The 21,224-nt window shown below is 42.3% G+C and overlaps 1 protein-coding gene across 1 annotated transcript; it reads right to left on the bottom strand.

Moving 5' to 3' along the window:
* Positions 1–1,800: 1,800 nt before the first annotated feature.
* Selenot (selenoprotein T) lies at positions 1,801–19,711 on the bottom strand. The gene is made up of 6 exons (XM_020156332.2): positions 19,476–19,711; positions 7,472–7,582; positions 6,611–6,737; positions 4,484–4,571; positions 2,967–3,119; positions 1,801–2,500 (listed from the first exon to the last, which is right to left on the bottom strand). The coding sequence occupies exons 1-5, from the start codon at positions 19,610–19,612 to the stop codon at positions 2,995–2,997; spliced, it is 588 nt and encodes a 195-aa protein (XP_020011921.1). The 5' UTR covers positions 19,613–19,711; the 3' UTR covers positions 1,801–2,500; positions 2,967–2,994.
* Positions 19,712–21,224: the final 1,513 nt, after the last annotated feature.

Genomic DNA, 21,224 nt, shown 5'->3' with positions numbered 1-21,224 from the left:
GAAACTTCCTAAATAGTTACCACTGAAGTACTCTGGTGTAGATTCAATTTCACAAACTAGGGTTTTCTTTCACACAGAGGGAAGTCTCCCAACTTTATAATTCCTCACCTGTTTCTCAAAGAGATTTTTTTTAAGCTTTAGAATATTAAACCATGTTTAAAAATCCTGTAGACTATTTTAAAATCTGAATTAAGCTATGACAATGACAGAATGTTTGTTATCAATCAAGGACCCAAATAATAAGCACTTAAAGAAAGCAAGCATTGCCGTTGGGGCCGCTGTGTTTTAACAGTTGTGAAATCTGCTCTACTGCTATCATGAATGATATCAGCACTGAAAAGCAAGAATACCATTTGTGAGACAGAAGAAGAAAGCATTTGTCTGCATGTCTTACACACTGAGGCATAAAGCCATGTTTTACCAACATTTTTTTTTATTAATGTAACAATTTCTTCCACAATGACAACTGTGGCAAAAACTCCAATATTAGCCAACCTGCTGGTATATCCTACAGCCTTTTAATTAAATAGTGTATAGACATTTATAAGTTACACAGCCACACCAATTTATAAGCAACCAATAAATTGTGAAATGTCAGGAATAAAGTTACACTTTAAATAGTTTACCTTGTCCTTTTCCTTGTAGTATTTTTATATTCATGCGCCCCACTTATTTTTTCACTAGACTCTATTGGATTCTAGAGTTAAGTATGGCTAAGCAGAAAACAAAATACAGGTGGGTGTCAACACAGTTGTTGAGCTTTATCAGTGTCTAAGACAGTGTAGCTATTCTCTGAAAGACAAGTTATGTAGCTCAAGGCAAAATGGAGAAAGTTGGATTTGAATCTTGGATTCTTCATAGTTCTACCTGTCAGATCCATGGGAACATCACAGGCCCAAGTTTGCACGCCACAGGGTTACAGTGTCACTGGAATGTCCACAGGCTGAAGAAGGACCCTGGAGTGTTCAGGCTTTTGGAGTGGTACACAGAAGATAAAATGGCATTACACCACTTAGGTAATAATCTCTAAGGAACTGCCCATTTAAATTGTATTGGCTATCTCTACGTGAAGAACTTAGGCTAACAGTTCTACAATCTCAATCAAAAGATAACTAACCACTTTTCTGCAGTGAATCAATAGACTAATGTCCTACAGCGGGAAGATTACGTAAGTTCTACCTTGAGACTCTCATGCAGGCCCATTACCTGACACATTCAGGAAGGAAGCAGCCAGTGATACACAGGTGACAGCAAGGTCAAGCCTTGCAGCAGCTCACTGTTAGTAACACCAGTGTTGAATTACTTCATTACTTTTACTCCAGTCCCTGCTTTTGGCCCTGCCACTTCGTTCACGTATGGAGTCTGAGGTATGTTGTCACTGCTGTCATGTAGCTATTTTTCCACATTATGGTTCTATTTCTGCTAAGTCATTCCTATAGTCTTATCAACTTTTTAAGTTTTTAAAAAACTGTCTTTTTAGAGCTCTGGAACAATACAAAAAATTAAATTTAAAAATTTTCAAATACAGTAAAATTCTGACATATTGGATGCTAGATAAGTTATTATCAGATGGTCTCCATTTACCTAATGTCAATGTTGTAAGAGGTTCAACCAGACTGGTATTTAGTGAGGTGAGTTTCAGCTATTCTGAAAATGGTAAATTAACCTCTTATTTGTATGTGAATCTAAAGTGTGCCCCTTCTAAGGTTATTTGTAAATCAAAATAAAAAAAATAGGCAGATAATTATTAAATATGTTAACAGGTACAATGAGCAAAAAACTGAAACTTTTCCACTGAACTGACATCTGCTTACTTTTTATTTAGTTAAATACAAAGGCCCAGTTAATCAACTCACTAGACTGGTCAAGGCAAGACACCTGAACTGCACAATAGGATTTAGAGCAGGTGGTTTGTAGCAGTCCTCTGACGCACGCACACACACAGACACAGACAGACAGACAGACACACACACACGGTGGGAGTACTCGAGATACTGAATTTCCCCATAATTTTGAGTAACACACTGTTCATAACCTGCAGAATTTTGAAACTGTATCAATTGGACATGGCCAAATTAGAGATGTCTAATAACCTTATAAACTATTTGGAACTTCAGCTATATACCCAAATGGCTGACTTTAAACTATAAAAAATGAAAATTCATATAAAAGCACAACAAATTCAACACACATCTTGAAAAAAATCAAATTGTAACTCAATTTTCTACTTTTTCAAAAATGACTAAGAAAAAAGTTCCAAGTAGTAATGTCTACATGTAAAAGAAACAGAGTGAGTTTTTGGGGAAAGCTATACAGTATTATTGCACTCCATGAATGTGCAGAATTCCCAAACGCCTCAGCACTGAGAAACTGTCCTGCATGAGGTTTCCCAAGAGTACAACGTGCCTGCCGAGGGTATCCAGCCTGTACTAACAGCAGCTGTCTTCAGTACAGGCCTTCATCGTGCCAGTCACGCTGCTCCTGCAAAATCCTGTAATGTCTGAAAGACACAGAGAAAGGGAGGTTTTATTTAAGAATCACTCTTATTAACAACTCTTAGAAAAGAAATGAGAACAACTCTGCCACAAAGTCAACCACCTCTCCACATTCACATTTGTGTATAAACTTTCAATCCTAAACGTGCTACAAATTTACACCCTCTAAAGAACTAATTCTCTGAAGGTGAGGAGAGGATATGAACATACTCCCTAAGCATGCTTGGTACTTGCAGTTCAGAGTTTTAAAAAATGTTACAGGCCAAATGACTAGGACTTCAAGATTGAATTATTAACACAACCCTACTTACCAGGCAAGTCCTAACTCTTGATACACTAACAGATTCTAATGAAGAACACATCCGTTTAATCCTAAATTGGAACTCAAGAAGTAACGTCTACTAACATTTGTGATGGGAAGTCCTAGACACCTAGACGAAGCTTTACCTACTGTAGTCTTATGCTACTCACAGAAGAGTTTTCAGTGCTGATGGTGGGGCTATGATCGATGGTGTGGGAGTGAGTCCATGTGCACGTTGAGCTTCATTTCATTGTCGAGGATCTGAACGAGCTGCTGCATGGATGGGAGATGACCAGACTCCAGCTTAGACCACACAGGTACATCTATAAAACATATGGCACCCCCAAACCCATTAGGGTCATTCTACAGTAGACAATCACGCCACAAGTCTTTACGGGTGGTGGGGGGGGGGTGTCTCTGTGTACAATGGGAATACAAATACAAATACAAGGAGGGTAGCTTCTGTTCTTAGGCAATTTAAGCTCTAGTAAAGAAAATGCCAAGTACACACAAGTAAAATGATGAGACAGAGTGAGAGTCCTGAAGTAGAAAACTTCAGAAGAGAAGCCAGTGTGGCTGCAGCACAGGGGCGAGTGAGTGACACACAGGAGCTAGAGAGGTGACACTGGTGTCAATAAATGGTCAGAGGCACAAATGAAACACTAGCTAGGGAGGACACACAGTCTGTCACAGCCTGAAAGCAGCCAGGGTGACACGCAAAAGATGGGCCTGGTGGTGTTTCCATAAAGGCTTTTTGTAAGACACAGGCAACAGAGGAGATGGAGCATGGGGCAAATCTGCTGACCCCAAATGAGAGCTGTGGCCTTTGGCTATACTGGTGCTCTGCTCTTTATCTTGAAAACAAAGCACTTAATGAATCTGAGACACTAGACTGCGTGATGGGTGAGATGAAGTATGCTTTTTGTGGGGGTAGAGGGAGGGCACTGAAGTTCGAACTCAGGGCCTCATGGTTGCTAAGTAGGCACTCTACCACTTGAGCCACTCCAATAAGCCTTTTATATGTTGGGTTTTTTTTTTTTTTCTTCTTTTTTTTGAGATAGGATCTTGTGAACTATTTGCTCAGGCTGGCTTTGAAATCGCAATCCTGATCTCTGCCTCTTGAGTGGCTAGGGTTACAGGTGTGGGCCACCAGTGCCTTGCTACAAAACATTCTTTTGATTTTGTTTTAACCATTTAAAAATGTAAAAAAATCATAGGTCATGGACTATATTCGCCAACCTTGGTTTAGAGAATGCCAAGGTAAGCAGGTAACTGCAGCATGGACTAGGGTAATGGCAGTGTAGATGAGGAACAGTAGACTGTTAAGGAGTATGGGGAGTAGTGGAGAGAGTGATAGATCCTTGTTTGGGGCAACTGGGTAGACAGACGATGGTACCACTAAGTCAGGGGAGAAACAAATTTAACTGTAGAAGCAGGAGTCACCAAGAGTTTCTTCTGGAGCAGGTCAGGTTTAATACTCCTGGTGCAGCACTTGTAGAGGTCTAGAGCTCTCTGGAGCTGTCCTTTAGGAATCAGCACACAGACTATTTAAGCCCTGACAGATAACTTAACCTAAGAAGCCAACTCTTCAAATGAAGTCTCCTAATGAACATTAAAGGAGGCTTCTCCTGGGGAAGGCAGACGAGCCCGGCGTTATTAGTCACGTGAAGCTCATCGTGGAACCTACCGTTTAGCGTGATCTCGAATGCACCTGTGGACATGCACTGGTTCTCGATCATGTTGCTCAAGAAGAAAACCATCACGCACGCGTAGACCTAGACGAACACAGACGGAGCACAGCGGGAGTCACTCAAGACGCACTCTCACTCTTCATGTGGTCAACGCTCTTTTTGATCTACGTTACGAGAGTGTCTAACCACTTCTGTTATTCCACAGGGTCATGTACATGCACAGAGCAAGAAAACTGGAGTATACGTTCACAACTCTGTACTTCATCGGTGTGAAGGACTTACCTACGACATTCACACTGTATACAGAATTTCTAAGCAATCTTATAATAACCCAAGTTAAAAAAAGAATAGAAGCATGAGATGGGTTCACTGTACCAATTTTACAATACATGAATTCACAGGAGACAGTGGTGCGGACCATGTATTCAAAACAACCTGAAGTTCTGAGCAAACTATCTTAAATCAGTCAAAGAAAGAAGTACATTTAGAGAACATGGATGTATTAAAGAGCATCCACTCTTCTTCTGAAGGCAAATCTTCCTCCCAAGAAACTAGAAGCCCTGTGCTAGACAGAAATGTTTTAATTTAGCAAACCACTGAGATGCAAATTCATAGCAAGCTGTATCAGAAAATTAAATGTCCACAGCAGGTGGGCAAGAGCTTTCTGTCCTGCCACACCTGATTCAGGTGGGTTTGGTTTCACAGCCTTGGGAACGTCAGCCTCTACTTTCTTGAGAACAACACATAAAAGCTGCAGATTTTAACTGCATCCTTCTTGCAGAGGTCAGCAATGGCGTGTACATCCCCAAAAGGAGAATGCACTAAGACCATCTGGCACATACAAACACTATCGGTAAGCACAACTTGCCATCTTTCACCCTCTGCACATTGGTAGTTTGTTAGTAACAGAGTACAGATGCCCGTCAATCAGAGATCATGCCTGAGGATCTTTACGTTCTGAAGTCTTGTCAGTACTCAGAAAACCAAGCCTGGCCATGGTGGAGTCTGAGCAAGGACTTCAGCCTACAACTGAAGAAGAGCAGGGAGAAGACACCAGAGGACACTTCACACAAGGTGTCTAAATACTCCCATCCAAGAGAAAAAAAGATGAGATCCACTTCTGACAGTGGAGAACAATTCAGAAAAAACATAATTTCAAGTAAAGCAGATAAAAGTAAGAGTAATCAGGAGAGCTCTACATGACTGTAATCCCAGGCAGTAAGGAGGTGGAGATCAAAAGGATCATGGTTTGTGATCAATCCAGACAAAAAGTTAGCGAGACCCCATCTCAATTAATAGCCCAGGTGTATTGGTGCATGCCTGTCATCCCAGCTATGTGGGAAGCATAGGTAAGAAGATCATGGCCCAACACTAGCCCTAGAAACAAACTTGAGATCCTATCCAAAAAATAGTAAGGCATGACTTGGGGCATGGTTCAAGCGGCAGAGCACCTGCTTAGCAAGCAGGCCCTAAGTTCAAACCCCGTAATGCAATTTAAAAAAATTAACTAATTAATTAATTTAATTAAATAAAAACCGGAAACTCTTTTAAGAATCTATGCTTCAAGACTCCACAAATGAAAAATCTGCGCCAGGTTTATAGAGATATTTATACTGACTCCAGCAACCTGCGTAGCAGATCCCCACATACAGCAAAATCAAAGGACAAATAATTCAGAAGAGAAAGGAGTTCTGACAAGATAGATAAAAATTCACTTTTAAAATGTGAGCCACCCACTAACACCACACGAGTCAGTATGAAAGACCTGTATTACATAGTGTTGTGCTGGATACAATTTGACCTAGATTATGTAATCAAAATCAAATAGTGACTCTTTGCTCCCATTTCCTGCATGAGGGCAAGAAATGTCTCTCTTTTTCTCTCTGCCTCCTTATCTATAACCTGTTATACTAACACAAATCCTTGCTAAACTTAAAAAAAAAAAAAAAAAAAAAAAACCAGAAAGTAAATTATTTTGTAGCCAGGTTTTTCTAAAGCAACACTGCCTCTACCCTCGAAATGAAAAGTAAGATCATTACCTTTAGTGTATCAACAACTCTCTATGGAAACTAAAGCCCCAGACACAGCAAGTGCCGGGAAGCCGAAGCTAGGAGGTCACCTACCTTATTCTCTTGGCTCCACTGCCAGATGCTAGGCGCTTGCATGCCAAAGAAAGCGAAGGGGTCCTTGCCAACAATGATTAAGCCTATTAGTACTAGTTTGAAGACTGACAGGAAAGACGCTATATGTCTATCAAAAGAAAAAAAGAGAAATTTATCAGAAACCACGAGTTCTCACAAACTTTAAGATTTAGTGATTCAAGTATTGTGTACAGACACTGTCTAGATGTCAAATCAATTCTATACAGAATGTCACCGATTTTCCATGAAATCCTGGAAATCTGCACGGTGTAGCTCAGTGATAAAATATGTGTTTAGCATGTGCAAGGCCCTGAATTCAATCCCCAGCACAAGAAAGGGGGAGGGAGGAGATTTCTTTGCCTACTTCCACAATAAAACTAAATAAGGAAACATATCTTTTAAAAGGCTGTCATCCCTGAAATGACCCCATTTCTTCTTACAGAAAAAGCTTTCTATATTTAAGCAAAATAAACTTACTATTTAAGTATTGACTTTTTTTTTTTTTTTTGGTGGTACTGGGTCTTGAACTCAGGGTCTCACACTTGCTAGGCAGGTGCTCTACCACTAGCGCCACTCTACCAGCCCTATTTATTGATTGTTTTGACACAGGGTCTTTCTATGCAGCCCAGGCTGGCCTGGAAGTCGTGATCCTCCTGCTTCAGCCTCCTGAGTGCTGGCATTACAGGTGTGTGCCACCAAACCCAAATAAACTTGCTATCTGTAAACCAGCATTCTCTATATATTATTATAACTAACAAAGAATTTACCATAGCCAAAGAAAGGTAATTGAACCACTTGGCAGAAGTCTATAAAGTCAATTTCAAGTTAGTGAAATTTACTTACCTGTAAATCGGCTGAGGGAGGTAATTCTCCCCTTCGATTCGGATGTCGGGATACCGCTGACTAATGACGCGCAAGTACTCCTCAAACACCCGCCTGTACCCTCAGGAGACGCTACAAGAAGGGAAGCATTTCCAGTAAGTCAGATTTACTTAAGTTGGACAACGCCTAAAAGTTATTACCAATATTACACCCATTATAAATTAGTCACTGAGCTTGCATAATGGGTAGATGGAGGTTTTTTCTTTTCACAAATTTCACATTTAAAGTTATAAATCTCCCATTATAATATTAATTTTTTTTATGGCCTAGGGTTGTTGTCAGACAACAATTACCTATGCATACATACTGGTGTGTCTTGAGCGCTAACATCAGTTGGGTTTTTTTAATCAGTGGCTTGTATGAACAATGAGATGAAAACCTTTCCTACTCAGCTAAGTGGAGACTTGTCAAATCTGGGGCACAGGACGCAAGCAACACCAGGGCATGAAACATGGAACTAGTTCCAACCCCTGCTCTGCCCCTAATGCAAATGCCTTTGCTCAGTCATAGTGCAAGGAGCCTCCAACACTTAGATCCTTCTGACTGAAATTTGATTCTACTTTCCAAAGAAATAAAAGATTGGGAAAGTAGTCCTCAGCAGTAAGACACTCCTCTGGAAACGAAGTCAGCAGCATCTACTCTTCTCCACTGAAGTCTCTGAACACACTTTTAGACGCAGGTTGCCCAGCAGAACAGGGCAACAGGCCACCAGAGACCAGCTCCAGAGAACAAGGGAGGTGCCACCACCTACCCACAGAAGAATTCACAGATGCAGGTAATATTAGGCACGTACGTTCGCTAAGTTCCAAGTTAAGGAACACATACATACTGCAAAGGCATCACTTAGTACAGAGAAAAAGCAAGCTCAGTAGTGGAGTAAAACCTAAGGTGTCAGTTAAGTAAAACACAATGGTAGCCACTGATACCCAGAGAACAGCAATTTGTATCTGACTGGCAAACAGTACAAACATTAGCAGATCAAAGAAAGAAATTAGCCTTTCAAAGAAAGAAATGTGACAATTATTCTTTACTGTATTTCCTTTATATTTAGAACGAACATTTCAAGGAATAACTACTTCTAACACACGAGTTTTTCTCACAAATAGACAAATCTCTACAGCTAAATATTTAAATGAACTCACGGACCTCAGATACCTTCCTCAGGTGACATCTACCTTGTATCCTATTTTATTATTGCCATTATGATTTTTTTATTCTTCCCAACCAGTGTACTGACTTTTTCTGAGGTCTTTTTCATTTATAACAAAGATTATTACTAGTATGAAAATGGAAAAATGAGACCTGTTGAAACTCTTCCAGGAATGAGGGGAGGGGAGATAAAGGAAAATGATGAAGGGGCTGAGTTATAACATATTATAAGAACTTTTGTAAATGTCATAATGTACTCCCAGTACAGTAACAGCAAAAAAATCTTATACAGTAGGTGACCCTCTTCACTTTGGGTCACCAAGAATTAGCATTCTGCCACACTGCTTTCCCAATGGGAAATTTTCAATGTTGCTTAAGATATTACAAAATAATCTAGATAACCTATAGGCCTCGCTAATTTAAAACCAAGGAATGCGACTTGATTTCCACGACCAAGTTTGCAATGGTGTTTACAAAGGAGGTGACAGCACAGACGCTGGGATTCAGGAAAAGCAAATGCACCAGCTATCCTTTCTGGTCCAGGAAGTGAAGGAAGTTCCCTTTGCCTGTGATGGCACCCATACATACATCAGGCACCCAAACAGATGGGCTCTGGATTGCAAAGTGCCAAAGCTCTTCCCTGATGGAAGACAGATTCTCCTGCTGGGAGAACCAAGTTTTGGGGTCGCAGAGGTACCCTAAAGGTTGTTCACTAGAGGGATGTGCCATGTGCAGGCAACACTACTTGTCAGACTCCTCTCAGCAACCCATTTTTCTGGCCGTTGTACTTCAAAGCCTAAACCTTCTGGTCCAATTATTCAATTAGTCTCAGACCTTTGAGTGAAACTCCAAGTAGAACTGGGCTTTAACCTCACTGTACAAAAAGGAGTTTAAGCTGTATTTTTCCTACTTCTGAAAAATGAAACATTTACAAGCCTGCCACGTCTTTTTATACATTTACTTACATATATTGCTCATCTCTGCTTCCAGACCTGTGAACAAGGCAATATTTTCCTACAGAACTATTTTCCCCAAAAATTATTTTTGTTTTTTAAAAGCAGCAATCATTATTGCCAAAAGCTGTTTTCCCAAGTAAGGCATGCCAAGGTTTCATGAGGCAGGCGAGTGTTCAATTAAAGGTGTCCATAGTGAGTGAGGAGTTAGCAAACATCCAGCTCTCCACACAGCAGCCCTCATACTAGCCTGTCTGGGTCAGTGAGCAAAGCTGCCACTCCCAGAGAGCCCCAACAGCAACTTTGTGATATGCTGAAAACGGTGCAGCAGTCACCATCCTTCCTTTGTCCTGACCAGGAAGAGCTCTTCACCAGCCTGTCAACTCTCAAAAAGAAAGTTTCCTTTTAAGTCCTGTCACTTAAAACCCCTGTATAGTCTTACAGATGCTTTAAGAGATGCAGTCAACTACTGCTATTGTCTGATTTTAAGTTTTCAAAATAAATAAATGTGGCTTAAGTGGTACCTGCTTTGCAAGCATGAAGCCCTGAGTCAAATCCCAGGTCCACTTAAAAAAAAAAAAAAAAAAAAGCCTCCAACAGGCTTTAAAGAGATTCAGAGCCCTCGTTTCTTTACTCAGTTTATTCATATGTCACCTGAACATACAACATGACAGAAGTCTTAAAGACCTTCTTAATTTGACCAATGAATTAACAGAGAACCCAATATATAATATAATATCTTTTTATCAGTCTAAAACTTATAAAAATGTTATTGAGGGTGAGTTTTATGACATGTGAATTATATAAATTTTAAAAGTGTGTTTAAAAAATAAAAACAGCTAACCACCAGTGGCTCATGCCTATAAGACTAACTATTCAGGAGGCAGAGATCTGGAAGCCAGCCCAGGCAAATAGTTCCAGAGACCCTATCTCAAAAAAAACCTTCATAAAAAAGGGTTGATGGAGTGGCTCAAAGTGTAGACCCTGAGTTCAAGCCCCAGTACCACAAAGTAAATAAATCAAATAAAAACATTAAGTAATATATATAGGAGTTTGACAAGAAACAAACGTTTCAAAATACAGGTAAGGCATTCATTTATTGAACATCTTTATTTAGTGGCTACATAACATATAAATCTGGTAATAAAAAATGCTTTCCAGAGCCAGTTGCGGCAGCACAGGCCTGAAACCCAGCAGTCAGGAGGATCAAGATCAAGAGTTCAAGGCCAGCCTAGGCTACCACATGAGACCTTCTCTCAAAAAAAATAAGTAAAAATTAAAAAATAAAACCTGCAGCCCTGTGGTTCATGCCTGTAATTCTAGCCACTCCAGAGGCAGAGATCAGGAGGATCATGATCAGAAGCCAGCCATAGACAAATAGTTCACAAGACCATATCTGGAAAACACCCAACACAAAAAAGGTCTGGCGGAATGGCTCAAGTGTAGAGTACCCTTGTAGCAAGGATGAGGCTGAGTTCAAACACCAGTGTTACCAAAAAAAAAAAAAAAAAAAAAAAAAATCCTCTCTGAACCAACATACCTGTTACCTTTGCAATGATTCCCCTGAGTCTTCCAGTCAACTAGATCAGCCCTTTTTGTTTTAATTTCATTTTGAGAGGTCTCACTAAATTGCCCAGACTGGCCTGTACATACAATCCTCTGCCTCAGCCAGTGGCTGGGATTAGGCACGTGCCACCACACCTAGCCTGAAAGCCCTAGTGTACTTTATTTCTTTTTGATGGCACTGGGGCTTGAATGCAGGGCTTTGCACCTGCAAAGCAGGTGCTCTACTGCTTGAGCCACACCTCCAGTCCATTTTGCTCTGTTATTTTGGAAATGGAGTCTTGCAAACTATTTGCACAGCTGGCCTAAAACCATGATCCTCCTGATCTCAGCCTACCAAATAGGTAGGATTACAGGCATGAGGCACCAGCAGTGTTTAATGTATCTTTCATTTCACAGCATCTATTATTCAAATCCTGAAATCACAGAAACTTACAAAAATATACCACACTGAACACTGAAATCAACCAAGTCTACTGACAAAAATCATGAAAAAATGATATTAAATTATGAGGTAGACAGAAAGGACAAGATTGAGAAAAATTACTTAATCTTGCTTCAGGAATATTCCTATTTGAAAGTTCACAGCTCTGAGGCTCACCTGAGAGAGACCTCACCTGCAGAGATGTGGAGGACACAGGCTACCACCCCCAGCTTCTCACCCCCACGCCCACCAGAGGATCACGTGGACACAGGATTTAGTAGCAAGTGGGCAGCACGAAGAGTGCCGGCAGTAGTACCACCAACTTGTAAGCTCAGCCCCACCTGTAGAGGCATGGAGGCCAGGCCAAGACTGAGGATACCAGAGTGTTCAGAGTTTATGTCTACTGTATCGCATCCTAGGCAGAACAGCCACCAAGCTGAAGCAGAGGCCAACCAGGTCAAAGACCTGGACTGGGACTGTTAATCCATATTCCAGCAAGGGGTGACCAGAGAGGGAAAGGGGAGAATAAGTTTATCTGAGGGCCAGCTGCATAGCTGTCCTTTAGAAGGCACAGTTTAAGCTCCAGAGATACAACATCAGGCAAAACAATTGATGGATTTTTGCCCCTGGCAACATTCTAATGGAGAAGATAATTTATGGTTTGATAAGATCTGAAGCTCTTGCTCTTGTGTTGCCTGAGAAAGGACTATGACAAAAATGTCACAAAATGAAAAGAAGAAGTAGTAATCAGATAATAAAAAATAAGAGCCAACAAACCAGGTGCCAGTGGCTCATGCCTGTAATCCTAGCTGCTCAAGAGGCAGAGATCAGGAAGACTGAGACTCAAACCCAGCCCCTCCCCCAGAAATAGTTCAGGAGACCTTATCTCGAAAAAGCCTATCACAAAAAAAGAAGCTGGTGGACTGGATCAAGAGTAGAGCGCCCGTCTAGCAAGCATGAGGCCAGTTCAAACCTCAGTACCACCACCAAAAAAAAAAAAAACCCTACATTCAAAAGTAATCTGCAACAGGCAGAACAGAGGGTGATAACAGGACAAGAAAATTCAAAAGTTCTACAGATGTGCTGTGCAACAAACACAAATAAACACTGTGCACTTAAAGGCTGGAGGTGTGGCTCAAGTGGTACAGCATCTGCCTACCAGGTTTAAGGCTGTGAATTCAAATCTCAGTACCACCAAAAAAAAAAAAAAAAAGAGATGGTAAATTTAATGTTGCATGGCTTTTACCATAATTACAAACAAAACAAAACAAAAAAAACAGCCTTGCCCTGTTTTCAAACCCAGCACCGCCAATAAACAAACATTCTGAGGCTGGGTGTTGTGGCTCAGACCTGTAATCCCAAGTAGGATTCCAGTAAGAGGCTAGCCCCAGGCAAAAAGCAGCAGATTCTATCTGGGAAATAGCTAAAGTAAAACAGGGCTGGTAGCATGACTCAAGTGCTAGAGGGCCTGTATAGCAAAAGCAAAGACCTGCAGTTCAAACTCCAATACTGCTGAAGAAAGTATCATTAACAGATGGCTCTCAATAGATTGATAAGATTTCTTTGTTTACAGAAAGCACCTTCTTTCTGAGAACTCACCAAACATTTACAAAAATTGTTAAGCCACAAAGAAAACCCAGTAAGCAGAAGCAGCTCTGATTATAGTGCACATGGAAGTCGCAAAAAGCCCAATGACTCCATGATCTGTCAGGAACACTAAAAGTAACTGAACTACATCAAAACTCAAAAGTTTAACACCCTGGGACACAGTAACATCTACTTGCACAGGTTTATTTTATGCAAATAACTGCATAACAACACAAAGGTATTTAAAGATATTTATCTTAGCAAAGTAATTTTATGGGAAACATGGGCCAACATATGTTACCAGTAAGGTTCTGTTTAAATAAGGCATATCCATTTCATGAAAGATTGTATTTGATGCAGCTCTGTATTTAGTGATGGGGAAAGATAAGTGGGTGGGCACATTTTTACAAACATACAACTGTGAACCTGTGGAAAATCACATCATATAGTATTGTGTCCCCATCCTAAATGCTAAGTCAGGCTTCATTTCTGCATTCTTCCCTGAACCTGCAAGGCCCTTTCCCTCTGTCTCCTGGAGTTCCCCAATTTTCCCAAATTTCATTTTCTCCTCTGCAAACCCTGCCAACTCCCCCTGAAGAAGGACCCCTTCTTTCCTCTGGGTTATACAGCCCTTGATTACATACACCTCATTTAGAACATTTGCTCTGCTTACTGTCAATCTGTTTAGGTTAGTCTCTCCTACCAAACAAATGCTTTCCAAACCTTACTATGAAAAACAAAACATACCTTCTTAAAAATTGGGCCAAAAAAAGGGGGTGGAGGGGAGACCATCAGCAGTTTCTACTAAAACCTACATAAGATTTCTTCCTCACCAATCCCAGGTTGCACCCCAGTCATGGTAGACGTGCAAGACCCAAATGCTGTTTTGGAAGAATCAGAGGCTTCAAATGTGCTCTTAAGAGAGTACAGAAGAGAGAGACAAGCACCTGTGCCTGCTTTCACCTTTCTAAGCCTCCCAACAGCACAATATCGGAGGTAAGTGGAAGGCAACCAAAATTCACTGCACAAATTACTTCATTTAACAAAGTCATAGCCAGGCACCAGTGGCTCATGCCTGTAATCCCAGCTACTCAGGAGGCAGAGATCAGGTGGACAGCGGTTTGAATCCAGCCCAGGCAAATACTTCCTGGGACCCTATCTTGAAAATACCTAACACAAAAAAAGGGGCTGGTGGAGTGGCCAACGTGTAGGCCCTGGGTTCAAGCCCCTGCACCACAAAAGAAAAAAGTCATCCAGACAATAAGACAGTAAGAATCTGGGTCTCTTATGATTGCTAGTTCAGCAAGTGAAAGTTTCTAATCAAAAGTAGCCAAAGCTTTAAGAGGGTATCTTGGTGTTCTTAAGTGAGCTGTTCATTTAAACTTGATTTTCCACCAGGTACCTGATAGCAAATTATAAGAACATAATGCTTCAATTTTCTGTAAGAGGATGTAAGACCTTTAAAATCATTCAGCCATATTTTACCTGACTCTAAAAGCTTTGAACTAAGCACGTCTTCATTATTAAGTAGAACCAACTGTTATGGACACAGTATACAATTAGACTTTGCAGCTTTTTCTTTTTTTAAGAAGTAAAAATCAAAATAAATAAAATGCTGACTGACTTCCACCATGTTATTTGTCCTCTGATGCTTTACCACTAGTAATCTGGGTCAACTTCTTACTACTCATTTCAGTGATTCCAAGATGCAAATTTCCTGGCCAGGTGCTCTCACCTGTAATCCTAGCTACTCAGGAGGCAGAGATCAGAAGAATCGTGGTTCAAAGCCAGCCTGGGCAAGTAGTTCACAAGCCCCTATCTCAAAAAAAAAAAAAAAAAAAACCAACACAAAATAGGGCTGGTGGAGTGGCTTAAGAGGTACAGTGCCTGCTTAGGAAGCATGAGACCCTAAGTTGAAGCCCTAATATTGCCACAAAAAAAAAAAAAAAAAAGATATAAAAAAGGATTTATTTTTTTATGGTACTAGGGTATGAATTCAGGGCCACTCTAACAGCCTTTTCTGTGAAGGGATTTCTTCCAGATAGCATCTTGCATCTGCAGCCATACCTCCCTCAATGTGCCGGATCTCGTCTGATCTGGGAAGCTAAGCAGGGGTGGCCCTGGTTAGTACTTGGATAGGGGATAGCATGTTGCAAACTAGTTGCCTGGGCTGGCTTTGAACCCACCATCCTCCTGATCTCTGCCTCCTGAGTAGCTGGGATTATAGGTATGAGCCACTGGTGGCCCAATCAATGAACTCATTTTTGGGGAGGGTGGCACTGAGATTTGAACTCAGGGCCTCACATCTGCTAAGCAGGTGCTCTACCACTTGAGCCACTCTGCCAGCCTGGGATTTATCTTATGATCATTATTGTATCAGTTTAAGCAGCAGTATTCTTTCCAAATGGCATACAAGATAATGGTGCAGAGGCTGGGGGTGTGACTCAAGTGCCTAGCAAGTGCAGCGGCCCTAAGTTCAAACCCAGTACCACCAAAACAGAACAAATAATGGTGCATTTTACAATCCATTATATGTTAGGTTTAATGATGGGGAAATAGTAACTACTCAGTTAAGCTTTCTAGTTTCAGAGAGTATCGCTACTTCTGGAGTGACAGAAATTTCCTTGTAGAGGTTTTTCACTTGGCTTGTTAGGTCTTTAGTCTTCAAGATTCAGGATTCCTTCCCTTTCTTCTCACCAAGCATAATTCATAAGATGTATCTCCTTAACTGTCTGCCATTCCAGGGAATGGTGTAGCTTCCATTACCATTACTCCAGGACTCAGGAGTCATCTTTGATAGCTGTCACTTCAAGCCACCTGTCCTTCCCTCCAAATAGCACAATGCCTGGCATTCAGAGGCATGGGTTCCAGGACACCGTCCCCCGTACCATAATCTGCAGACCTCAATTTCTTCTGTAAAATAGCACAGGACTTGCATAGAACCTATGCACAGCCTCCTGTGCACTTTGTGTCTCTTTACTTCCTACATCTCTCACTACCTTTCTATTCCAAGCCCCATCACCCCTTACTCAGACAACTCCAAAAGCCCCCTGAATGTGTCAGAATCTACCTCTGTCACATTAAACTAGCTGGTCCTTTCTGGGCATGACCTGCCAGACCCTCCAGAGAGCAGGCTCACTGCTACCTGCTCTGCTGTCACAAATCAATAGCCCTGGGCTTCTCTCTTGCTGTGAGGCAAGCAGTCTCTACTGCTGGTAAAGCTCTGTTGACACCTGGAATCTGAGTTCAAAGTTCATTTCCTCAAGGACACCCTCCTACTCCTTTGATTTTATGTGTGAGTGGTCATGGACTTACTTCTCTGCTCTCGTCTGTCACATCCATGAGAGCTCAGAACTGAATTCCCTACACCCTACACCAAGTGCCTGCCGGGTAGGTGCTCAAATACTTGCTGACTATGGAAATACCATGTTTCCAGTAACTGACAGACCTCTGTGACTCAGTTTCTCCAGGGCAGCATTTTAGTCATTTGATCACAATCAACATATACATTTGCCTTAAGTCTTTATTTTCTTGCTACAATACTATGAAAGCAAAGGCTGAGACAGTATAAATTTAAATGACTATCTGTGTAATATCTGCTTCATTTACCTCTTAAAACCGCAGTTAAAAGTCGCCTAACCCAAAACTGCAGCAGTGGACAATTAAAATTGGAAAATTCCGCCATATTCTGCTTATGTTTTGAAATCTTAGCTTCATTTAGTCTACTATTCTCAACAACAGTTCAATTGCCAAATGTTCAAGTAAACAGTCAAATGTTCATTCGAATTGAAATACGGTAAAAACAGCTTTTCACAGCACTGAAATTTCAAATGTGATGTGTTTATCCTCAGTTGTACTAGATTCCTCTCCTTTCTCAAACAATCTTGCATTTGAGGGATTCTATTAAAACCAGAGACCTCATGTTCACCTGTTTTTGGTAGTGCTAGGGATGAACTCAGAGCCCGGCTGCAGCAGTGCTAACTAGAGCCATGCCCCAGTGCCCCAGGCCCTAACAGTCACTCTACTAAGACGGATTAACCTTGGGGAGGGGGGACAACCAGCAAACTAAATTCATCTGCATTTGGGAAGGCACAGTAATCAAGCTACTTCCTGTGTATTCACCAAAAAAACTGAAGCACTGCGGGGTGTCAATGGCTCACACCAGTAATCTTAGCTTCTCAAAAGGCAGAGATCAGGAGGACGGTGGTTTGAAACCAGCTTGGACAAACAGTTCACAAGACTATCTCAAAAAATACCCTTCACAAAAAAGGGCTGGTGGACTGGCTCAAGGTGTAGGCCCTGAGTTCAGACCCTAATACCACACTAAAAAAAAAAAGCTGAAAAAAACTGAAGCACTATGGTTACGTAACATGCTTAAGACTTTCAAAACAAGTCTGCCCTTAAACCAAAAACAAAGAGAGAAAAACTCAGTATCAAAGTTCAACTAAGTAGTTCAGTTAGCTGAAGTACTAATGACTTAACAAAAACAAAAAACTAACTGTAAGGACTGAGTAGCATTCCTTACATTTGCTTACACGTTTTGAAAACCTTGTTATGGATATCCTGAATGGAAGATACACCTGGTAAATTGCATCAAGAATTCCAATACAAGAATATTTTGAAAAATGAGACAGATGTAGGATACAGGAAAATTATCTAACCTTGAAAACTGCAGTCTTTAAAAAAACAACTACTCAAAGTATCCCACTTACTCATTAAGAATATTTGTAAACTGGTAAACAATTACTTTCGGGGGCGGGGAAGGAAGAGCCAGGGTAACCCATGCTTGCCTCAAACTTGCCATACTCCTGCCTCAGCCTTCCAGAGTGCTGGGATTACAGGCAGAAGCCAACACACCCAGCTGATTATCACTTTCTAAAAAAAAAAAAAAAGAAATTGAGGGGTTGGAGGTGTATCTGGTAGAAATGTAGGTGCTTAGTATGGGCGAGGCCCTGGGTTCAATCCCTAGAACGAAAAAAGAAATAAACGAAAAAGAAGAGGAAGCATGTAGACTGGAGAAATCATGCTTTCATTAGCAGTACCACGTGAAAGATGATATATTCCAGGAAAACAGTAAAACTTAGGAGTTGTTTCGTTTGTTTGTATCCAGAAAGAAAACTGCAAACTTTTCACTCCAAAAATAAAATCTCGCCATCTGAATTTTCTGTCTAGCTTAAATGTCACAAATTGATTTTTTTTTTTTTAAAGATTTGCTTAGTCTTCAATGATTAAGCAAAAGGGCTGGGGTTGTGACTCAAGTAGTGGAGTGCCTGCCTCGCAAGCATGAGGCCCTGAGTTCAAGCCCCAGAGCCGCCAAAAAAAAAAAAAAATGAAATGGCTAAAATCGGGGCATCGGTGGTGAATCACACTTGTAATCTCGCTACTCAAAAAGCAGAGATCAGAAGGATCATGGTTCAAAGACAGCCCGGGCAAATAGTTTCCAGAGACCCTATCTCGAAAAAAAAACCATCACAAAAACAGGGCTGGCGGAGTGGCTCAAGGGATGGGCCCTGAGTTCAAACCCCTGTACTGCAAAAATAAATATATAAAGAAACAAAAAAGCTAGATGAGGAAGTAAGACTCAGACTTTAGTTGGCTTACGTTAAAAACGTGAAGTCTTGAAGAGCGGGTTTTAATGAACTACGGCCAGTACCAGCATTTCAAAGAGTCAGGACTCAAGATGATTTGCTCATTTGGCCTCTCAGGAAAGGGACCCCGAGAAAGCATCGTCCTGGGAGCTTGATTTTCTCGATGCTGCAGTTTTTCTAACCCGCACCTTCCGCACCCCGGCGGGACTGGGCGATACAATGTATCCATGCCCCGCAGGTAACATTCAACCGCTGCAACAACGAAACCAACTCTCGGGTCCTTCCACCAGCGCATCCAATCGAAAAGGCGGAGGGGCCGCGGAGGACAGAGGAAGGTCCAGGGTTGCAACTCGGGGCGCAGAGCCGACGCCACCCGGTAGAGGACCGGCCACCTCATGGACACGGCCACGGGGACGGCGGGAGGGACGGCGCCGCCGGCCTCGGCGCTGGACCTGCTGGGTCGGGTCGGGTCCCCGCGTCCTTCCGGTGCCCTCCCCCCTCCCGCCTTCCCCAGGCGAAGGGAAGTGGCGGGGGCGGCTGTGCGCGGAGGGACCGAGGCCCGGGGAGGCGCCGGTCCGCGGAGCCGGGCAAGGCGCGGCCACGTAGGCCGCGAAGCCGGGGCCTCGCGTAGGGAGCGGCGCCAAGCGGAGGCGCAGCGGCCCGGCGTCTGGGGCCGGGGTCGGGTCGGAGCGCACACTCACCAAATCTGGAACTTGAGCAGCGGGCCCGTGGCGTACTGCATCTTTAACCTCTTGCTGGGCACGCCGCCCATGTTGGCCGAGGCCTCGCCCCGGGTCACCGCCGACGCCGCCACCAGGACAAGCAACAGAAGCCTCATCTTGACTCAGACAGCCGCTCCGGCCGCCTTCTCACTGAGACTGCACCTGCCCGAGTCTAGCCACCAGCCGCTCTCCACTGCGCAGGCGCGTCCCGTCGAGCGCCCCCGGACGAGGCGCACGGCGCATGCGCACCCTCGGCGCATGCGCGCACGCTGGGAAGAAGGTCGGTGGGTGTTAGTGGCCTGACCGTCCGTCACCACCATCTTGGATGTGTGCGGAGACTTGGAGGGCGTGGGAAAAGGAAGGGGAAGGGAGCGAGGGAGTCTGTGGGATATCAGAAGAGCCTGGAACTACTGCCCCGGAATATTTGGCGTTTAGCTTCCTGACACGGGAACGCTTTGCACTCGACAGCACTGATTCTGGTGTGGGAGAGAGAAGGGAATGTCAACTTTTTAGTGGCCTTTCCATTTTTTAGGTAGCAGTAAGCCATGAGTGATGGAGATATGCAAAGAATCTAAAGTGGAGGACTCTTCAAGGTTGCCTAGAGAAAAAGCCTTAACCTGTTAGGATCAAAATAGCCCACCAAGGTCATGGGATGTCACAAGATATGTTTGAGTCACCATGGGTCAAAATCAGTTGCTGAAGTAATAGATGTTGCTTAACAAAACAAAGACCCAGATCCGTAAACCATACCCCTGGGATCAGGTGGACCCAATAATAGGTGGCACATTGTCAATCTGTAGGCCTACCCTAACCTCGAGAACTTGACCTCCTAACCTAGTGAACTTGACCTCCTAACCTAGTGAACTTGACCTCCTAACCAGTGAACTTGATCTTAATGTGACTTCCGCCTCCTGGGCTGGTCCAAGGGAGGCCCCATTCCACCTCAGTAAAAACTTGTGCCAGGGTAAGAATAATTCTTATTCTCGCTCTAGAAATGCCTAACCTTCAGTCTATTGAAAGTGTACACCTGGCCTGAAAGTGTGGCTCAAGTGCTGGGGTGCCTGCTTTGCAAGTGCAAAACTCTGAGTTTAAAACCAAGTCCCACAAAAAAAAAAAGAAAGAAAGAAAAGAAAATGTACTCCTTTCCTAATTAACTTTCTGTCACATTTGCTACATTTTCACATCTTGTCTGAATTCTTCTTTAGCTGGACACAGGACTGAGGTAGATAGCTGTGCTGAATTTCTAGTAACATTTTGTCTTATAATTTTGCTCTCTCCTAAAAGTATTCAAAACAAGTTTTAAGAAGCCTGTGTAAAATTTCAACTTACCAAAAGCTGTAACAATGACTGGTACTTGACCATCTTGGTTTATCTGTAACTCTAGCCCTTTCTAACATTCCCAAGGATATTTGGAAGCAAGTCATCTATAATCTCATCTACAATTATTTAAGCATGTATCTAAAAAATATGACCACAGTATCATCGTCAACCTTTAAAAATAGTAATTGCTTAATATCAGATATGAATTTTCTTCTGCTGTCTTAGTAGCTATCTCTCTACCATTGAAATGTTCAAATCAGGATCACTGTCATTGGTTTATATGTCTTTTGGGTCCTGTCAAAACCTTTAAGATCAGGAACACACACCAGTAACTGAACAATTTCATTGATTATTCACTACAGTAAGAAGGAATGCATGATATGGGGGTGGGGAAACTCAGTAATGGGG

This window comes from Castor canadensis, chromosome 17 (genome assembly GCF_047511655.1).
Source record: "Castor canadensis chromosome 17, mCasCan1.hap1v2, whole genome shotgun sequence".
Taxonomy (NCBI): domain Eukaryota; kingdom Metazoa; phylum Chordata; class Mammalia; order Rodentia; family Castoridae; genus Castor; species Castor canadensis.
This window is presented reverse-complemented; position numbering and strand designations above follow the sequence as displayed.